Source organism: Limulus polyphemus, unplaced genomic scaffold (assembly GCF_000517525.1).
Source record: "Limulus polyphemus unplaced genomic scaffold, Limulus_polyphemus-2.1.2 Scaffold4985, whole genome shotgun sequence".
In the NCBI taxonomy this organism is placed as follows: Eukaryota; Metazoa; Arthropoda; class Merostomata; order Xiphosura; family Limulidae; genus Limulus; species Limulus polyphemus.
In genome coordinates, this window is record NW_013670595.1 from 37,073 (window position 1) to 44,826 (window position 7,754).

Below are 7,754 nucleotides of genomic sequence, written 5' to 3' on the forward strand. Positions count from 1 at the left end.
ACCGGAAATTAACAAACAAGCAGATACGCAACAGTATTTACGGTAAGGTTTTGGAGATCAGATATCAATCATTGTTATGGTTAGTAGCTGTAGACGATAAACGAAGTCTCTAATTATTAATTGCCATTGTTTTATAAACAGATAGAGATTTAAGTGATTGTATAATATACTAATCTTAACAACGATCTATGTTTACATTCTACACATACAGTTGCTTTTATGTGTATATATTTTATATAGCATAGGAGTATTCTGTTGTTATGAGAAACTATATCCCATCAGAACCAACATAACACTCTTTCAATACTTATTTTTCTTTTCCTTAAAAGTTCGATTTAAAATTACTTATTAAAATCTCTCTTTTACACACTGTTATTTTTTATTTTATTCCATGTTCAATTTCATTTACATAAGTTGAAGAAATCGCAAAACAACAAGAACTCCTAACTTAAACTTCATCCACAAAACAACAACTCCGAACTAAAATGTAATCCACAAAACAAACATAAACAGTATTTGATTTAATAAGTTATCACTTCGAGTGGTATAATTTGAATTTTGAAAAACAAACTGACATCCATTAGAATGTTTCAACAGGAAATCATATATATATTACACTCAAATATTAATACCCCAACAATTTTAAAAACTTCAGAGTAAAAGCCCCTACTTTGTCATTTCAGGTGAGATTTTTGGATATTTGCATTCCGAATTACAGTAAGCAAATCAATGGTCAATTATTCGTCGAATCACAGAACTGAGACTTTTTGTTCGTAAAACAGCTTCTACTGGAGGTATGGCAATTACTGACACACCAGTTAAAGGAACAGGGATTTCTTTCGGTTTTCTGATGCTTTCGTCGTCCAACATGAAGAGTTCAGTTTTTGAAACTGGTCCCCATTCTTTACTGCTTATACCTCCAATAACATAGATAAAGGCTTCTGCAAAGAGCATCAGCAACAACTTTATTAGTTAGGGTAAAAAAGTAATGCTTTATATTCTGTATGTAAACTTAAACAATTATCAGTAGATATAAAAATTCCAAACAAAAAATACAAATTCTTTGTAGATTAATTTAAACAAGTACTTGAGCATTACAATACTTACAAGGAGTTATAACAACTAAATATCTTCTAGATTTTCAGGAACTGTCTTGCTAAGCCAATTATGTAATGTATGTAATTTATATTGTAAGCACTGATCTGAAATATTCCTCATTAGTATGTCTAATCAAGTTTATTTAGTTTCTATTTATCGCGTATTTCATATCGGCTAGATAAGACAGTGGATTTTATAATTTTAACACTAAAACATTGTAACAAGAAAGTTGTTTGTATATCAAATTTAATCGTTACCGAGTGACATCATAAAGTTTATTTTGCATTTTCTAGTTTAAGTATATACAAATCTCATTAGATAAATTGTGATTTATACTTAATGGATTATATGGTATAGTTGTTTGGGTTTATTAGCGCAAAGCAAAATGATTGATCTGCTCTTCAACTACAAAGGTATCTTGTTACTAACGTCTTTAGTAAAAAATTAATGAACTATTTTTATATTTACGTTGTTTTAACATTTCGTACCAATGTAAAGAGTAAAAGAAATCTTTTAGCAAATTACTTAATTCTAATACCATTTAATTATTCAAAATGTTTATAATAGTGCTTAAACATTACTGTGTTCATCGTTGTACAGTAATTAATATCCTATGTTAGAAATACAACACTTTAGAAGGGAAGTATTTACCAAAAGCAACAACCCCAGCAGAATGTCTCGGTATTTGTAGCTCGGCTCTAGTTTCCCACTTGTTACAGTCCATATTATAAATATCGAGCAATCCTGTGCTCACTAGGTGGTTTTTATTGGACTGAGAAACACAACAACCGCCAACAACCCACAGTTTATCTTGTGCAACAACGGCTGAGCAGTAAGCCTTAGCCATTGGCAGCGGAGGACGAGATGACCATCTAGGTTAAAAAATATTGTATTTAGTCAAATATGAGAGTAAAAATGTCAAGATTATTGGAAATCGTTTTGTTACACGATACTTATATGTTTAATATGAATTTATAATGAAAACAGAAAAAAATAGTGATTTTTCTATAATTTTGTGTTTTTGAAGCTCTACAGAAAACTTCTTCCAAAGAAAATCTTAAGAATTGGCTTAATTCTAAACAAGAATATTTAACCATGAAACATACAGTTGATAACACTTTTTAATCAACAAATGTATTATTGTTAAGTTTTTGTGAAAGAGTTATCTGAGCTGAAAAAAACTAAAACGGCTTGAAACTATAGTTCTTAACTGACTTAAAATAGATACGTCATACTTGTTCCATCATGATATTTGCAAATCAAACCACTCGTTGACTCTATTTTTAACCATCTCAAATCTGCTAAACGTTAAAACATTTACAATACTAACATGTGATGAGAACAGATACGTATATTGGAGTATTCCTATATTGTATGATATAAGTCAATTTTCTTAACTTGTATAGTGATGATTCCTGTTATTAGTGGACAGGTATCACTATCTTTATACACTCTTCTTTACTTTCAATCGGAAGTTTATTTATCATTCTTACACAAATGTTATTTTTATAGTAATTGTTTCACAATAACTTACATTCTAGTTACTGGATCATAGCACAACACGCTATCAAGAACTGGTGAATCATAATCAGAATTTTCTGGAAACGACGTCAACCCACCAAGTACCCAGATAAATCCCATGTAGGTCACTGCACCCAGACCCATGCGTGGTATGGGCATTGGTCTCTCCATTTCCCAGGCGTCTATTTCCGGTGTGTATACTTCCATAGACGAAACCACTCTATTATTAAATAATATTCCGTTTAAAAATATTATTTTATGTAATATACAAACAATAAAATGATGCTAAAGAAATAAACTTTTTATTTCATTTTGTGCATAATACAAATCAAACTTTCATTTACTGACGTTCGTAATATCATTCATATAAAACCAAAATCTGGTGTAATAAGTATGCACGATATTGTAAATTATTTACACAAATAGTTAAACTTTACCATGTCTGTCTTTACTATGCAGTTCATTTGGGATTAAAAAAACAAAGAAGAACATTTTCCATCAATACTTTACTCATCATACTTGTAATTTTTTACACGATTAAAAAATAAAATATTGTGTTTTACTTCATGCATGTGCTACTTACCTCCCTCTGCTATCACGACCACCGATAGCATAAATACGGCCACGAATAGTTACAACACCGTGGTGTGCTCGAGCACAGATCATGTTCCGTTTACTTTCCCATTCTTTCGTGGTGAGGTCAAGTACATAAGTAGTTCCTGTCGGTATCATTTCACCACTCTTACTTGAATCTGGATCGTATCCACCTGGATTGAAAAAAAAGTTGAGTGTTATAAATTAGTTGCGTACATACTGTCATAGCATGGCTACAGAGCCCGGAAGTCAAAAAGTCCCAAGCCAGGAGAAAGACAGTAAAAAAAAATATAAAACACTTTCTTACTCTACGCATACACACACAAATAATCCATAGTCTACGAAGAACCAGCATAGATATGACTGTTGAGTTTGATTGCTAAGGGGCTTTACTTATACCACAGACTGATTTATACATTGATTCATTGGAAAGCCCGATTTACTAGAGGTATCTAGTGGAGCTTCTAGTGTAAACAAAGCATGATACTTTGTGTCTGGCGAACTCCACATACTACACATTCTTTCATGATATATACACATTATAAATCTATCTTTACATTACAAAGTGAAGTTAGAGCACAAAGGAAACATAATACAAATGATTCATATTGTTAAACAAAGTATTTCATTAGAAAAACATGACAGTAACAATTGACTTTAAATGCATACTTTTTTCTATGCATTGTCAGCTATAGTTTTATCACATCCACTTGCTTCACTATGAGATACCATGTTTATCATAACTGTAACAATTTTACCCTAACAACACAAATAATGAATGAACAATAGGGATTATACATAAAATAATTTTAAATGTCAAATGGCAACGTGTGCTGTCAGCCAAGTTTCAGTTTACAACAATCAACTTATAATGTATTCTTTCATTTTATACTAAATACCATAATATGACAAGAAAACTGAAAAAAATTACACTTGACTTGTCATTATCCTTTAGATCAGTTTTGTATTTAAAACTGACAAATATATACAAGTTTTATGAATCTTACATTTAGAACAACCATACTTTAAGAATTAGTGTTATACAGAGTATTATGATATTTTTTCACTACATGTCAATAAAAATCTTCAAGTAATTCAACGGCTACACTGTTGGCATTGATTCATATGCTAACAGAATTAATATTTATAGAAGTAATCACCCCTTCTTGTCCTCTCTATACAGAAGTAACTTGTGATATGCCGTGCTTCTTTACAACATGTCTTTTCATGATTGTGCATCTGGCCAGGTATGGAGATAAAATAGCCAACCGACTAATCTTTAAATACCCTTGGGTTTTGGGGACCTTTATACATGATAACATATATCTAGTACAGTCATATATTATCAGTTTGCAAACTTGAAACACAAGGTAATAAACTGTAAAACGTGGCATGGAATTTAAAGTCTGTATATTTTAGTCTGTGCTTATATACAATACACACGGTCAGGATGGCAGTTTTTCTCAAAACTCGAAATAGTCATTCAAATGTTTCGTAAAGTGCAGAACAAAAGAGGAAACAATACATAAAATAACACCGAAGTTGTGGTTGTAAGTCAGAGGTGCACATCAAAAGGTTTTGTCCAACATGATGGTCAACTTATTACAATTCTTTGTGTGCCTTGCGTTTTGCTACATACACGCACGGAAAGCCGTCTAGAATTATTCTTCTGTGAGGAACAAGTGATGAAGTATCTGAAGAGACGTGGCTTAAATAAAGCTTGAATGTTTCTAATTTGGTTTTCTTCTAGTTCTTCAGTGCAAAATTTAGAACCTGTAAATGGTGTCTCAAATGTTACAGCGATAATAGTTTGATCTCACGAAAGCCACAAAACACTCAAAGTGCCACTGAAACACTGACAACCTATTATAATAAATATACGCTAATTAAAATCAGGAATAGCTTTGTTGAGTACAGAACATGCACGAGAAGGAAAATTGAACATAGATAATATTGTGGATGAATTATCTGCCATGAAATGCTGAAGACGGGCGTTTTAACCACAGCTTGGTAAGTACGCACATTTACTCAGTATTCTAGTTAAGTATCAATAACTCTCGGTAGAGGAGCCTGACTATTTGTTGCTATGTACATCTGTGTTATAAATGTAAATATCTATTGCAACTAGGTTACTATTTACTCTCTAACAAGAAGAAAGGCCTAAATACATCAAAATGTGGATATAATAGAGTTCATCTCAAATGACACAATCATAACCTCTGAATTTCAAGATAAAATGATGAACAGATTCTACAGGCCTATAAACACATACAATGCCTTGAAAAAGTATTCATCCCTCCTACTTCAAAGTTCCACATTTTGTTGCTGTCTGAGCTTGCAGTCATAAAACTTTCAAATGGAACTTTAATATTAAAATCTACACAATTTACTCCAAAGTGGAAAAGCTAAAAAAAACGCTGATATTATGTAAGTAAGTAAAATTTTCAAAGAAAATTAGAATATTTCAATTGCTTGTTTGTTTCTAATTAAGCACAAAGCTGCACAATGGGCTATCTGTGCTCTGCCCACCACGGGTATCGAAACTCGGATTCTAGCATTGTAAGTCCACAGACATACCGCTGTGCCACTGGGGGGCGATATTTCAATTGCATAAGTATTCAACCCCTTTGTTATGGCAACCCTAAATCAATTCAGGTGCAAAATATTAGTTTGAAAGGTCACAAAATTAGTGTAATGGTCTCTGTCTGTGTGTAATCAAAGTAGTTTAACTTGACTTCAGAGTAAATGTATCTAAACAAGCCACAACTCACCTAGTGATACAACCAACCAACCATGAAGGACGAGGAGATTTTAAAACAAGAAAGGGATAAAATGGCAGAGAATCACAAATCAGGAGAAGGTTACAAGAAAATTTCAAAGTCACTGATTATACCTTTGATTACGGTGAGGTCCATCATTAAGAAGTGGAATGTGCTTCATACCACCTAGTCACTACCCAGTTCAGGCCACCCTTCAAACTAAGCAGCCGGGCAAGCAGGAAACTTGTTAGAGATGCCACTGTGAGGCCAACAGTGACTTTGAAAGGTTTGCAAAGTTCCATGTTTGAGATGGAAGTCAGTGTTCATACATCGACAATATCTCAGACCCTACACAAAGCTGGCCTGTATGGGCAAGTGGCAAGCAAGAAGCCATTACTGAAAGAGGATCATCTTAAATCTCATATGGAGTTTGTGACAAAACATGTAAATGATATTGCAGACATGTGGCAGAAGGTTTTGTGGTCAGACGAAACAAAAATTTAACTTTTTGGTGTAAGTTATGTTTGGTGCAAGCCCAACACAACACATCATCCAGTCAACACTATCCACACTGTCAAGCATGGTGATGGCAGCATCATGTTATGGGGATGATTCTCATCAGCAGGTACTGGAATGCTTCTCAGGATTGAGGGAAAGATGGATGGTGCAAGGTTCAAGAGAATCCTAGAGGAAAACCTGCTTGAGTCAGCCAAGAATCTAAAACTGGGTCGAAAATTCACATTTCAGCAGGACAATGACCCAAACCACAAAGCCAAAGCCACACTGGAGTGGTTTCAAAAAAAAAAAAAAAGAAAGAAAGTGAATGTCCTGGAGTGGCCCAGCCAAAGCTCGAACTTGAATCCAATATACCATTATTGGCAAAATTTGAAGACTGCAGTCCATAAATGATTCCCACTATACTTGTCAGGATTGGAGCAATTTTTGCCAGGAAGAATGGGCAAAAATTACACCATCCCATTGTGCAAAATGGTAGAAGCCTATTCAAAAAGACTTACAGCAGTATTTGCTGCCAAAGGTTCTTCCACCAAGTACTGATGTAGGGGGGTCTGAATACTCATGCAATCAGCAAATTTCAGTTTATATATATTTTATTTGCTGGTTTTGCTGACATTCAACCTCCTTCACACATAACAGCATTAAGTTTGATCATTAGGGTTTTCAATTAGAACAAGTTCATTAAAAAATGTTTTATGTTATTTGTATTTCATCAAAATGTGATATTATTGGTAGGAGTGAATACTTTGGCAAGGCATTGAACCTATAAATAGTATTTTACATTAACGTGTTAATACCAATTTGTTCCCTCACAATGTGCATTTCTGAGATTAAAAATTCTATATAAAGAGATGGCGACTTTACACTCCCCCTAATACCAGTCAGAATTTCCACCTTGTTCTACACTGATGTATTAAAAACATAAATAAATACTAATGTTAATTCAATATATTAGATTTTTACTACAAACGTTCTTTATTCATCAAAGAAACCGAACTACTAATTATGTAGAACTTGATAATTAAAGTACATAATTTGGCTGGATATCAAGATCTCTATATTTCCTTTATTAACAAATATATATATTTACTATTCCTAAAATTTCCTTATTAGCTTTACTAGCTAATTCAAGGACTTTTAATAATAACAAAAATTTCAGAGAGAAAATGTTAAGGAAAGAGGGTTTAAAACAAAATTTTAACTGCCTTATTGAAATGTTTTTAGTCCAATGAAATATTAAATTATAGAATACTTATATGGTAGGAC

The 7,754-nt window shown here is 32.9% G+C and overlaps 1 protein-coding gene across 3 annotated transcripts in view; it reads right to left on the reverse strand.

Annotated features, from left to right (window-relative positions):
• Positions 1 to 435: 435 nt before the first annotated feature.
• The window catches only part of LOC106471954 (alpha-scruin-like), a 23,318-nt gene continuing 15,999 nt past the window's right edge, over positions 436 to 7,754 (reverse strand). For 2 of the 3 annotated variants that reach the window (XM_022400564.1, XM_013932577.2), the window contains 4 exons: positions 3,203 to 3,386; positions 2,633 to 2,839; positions 1,750 to 1,970; positions 448 to 941 (listed from right to left, as the gene is read on the reverse strand). In XM_022400564.1, the coding sequence (XP_022256272.1) occupies positions 727 to 941; positions 1,750 to 1,970; positions 2,633 to 2,839; positions 3,203 to 3,351 (792 nt within the window). In that variant the 5' untranslated portion in view covers positions 3,352 to 3,386 and the 3' untranslated portion in view covers positions 448 to 726. Of the gene's footprint in view, positions 942 to 1,749; positions 1,971 to 2,632; positions 2,840 to 3,202; positions 3,387 to 7,754 lie in introns of all 3 variants that reach the window. The other variant, XM_013932576.2, reaches the window with a different exon arrangement.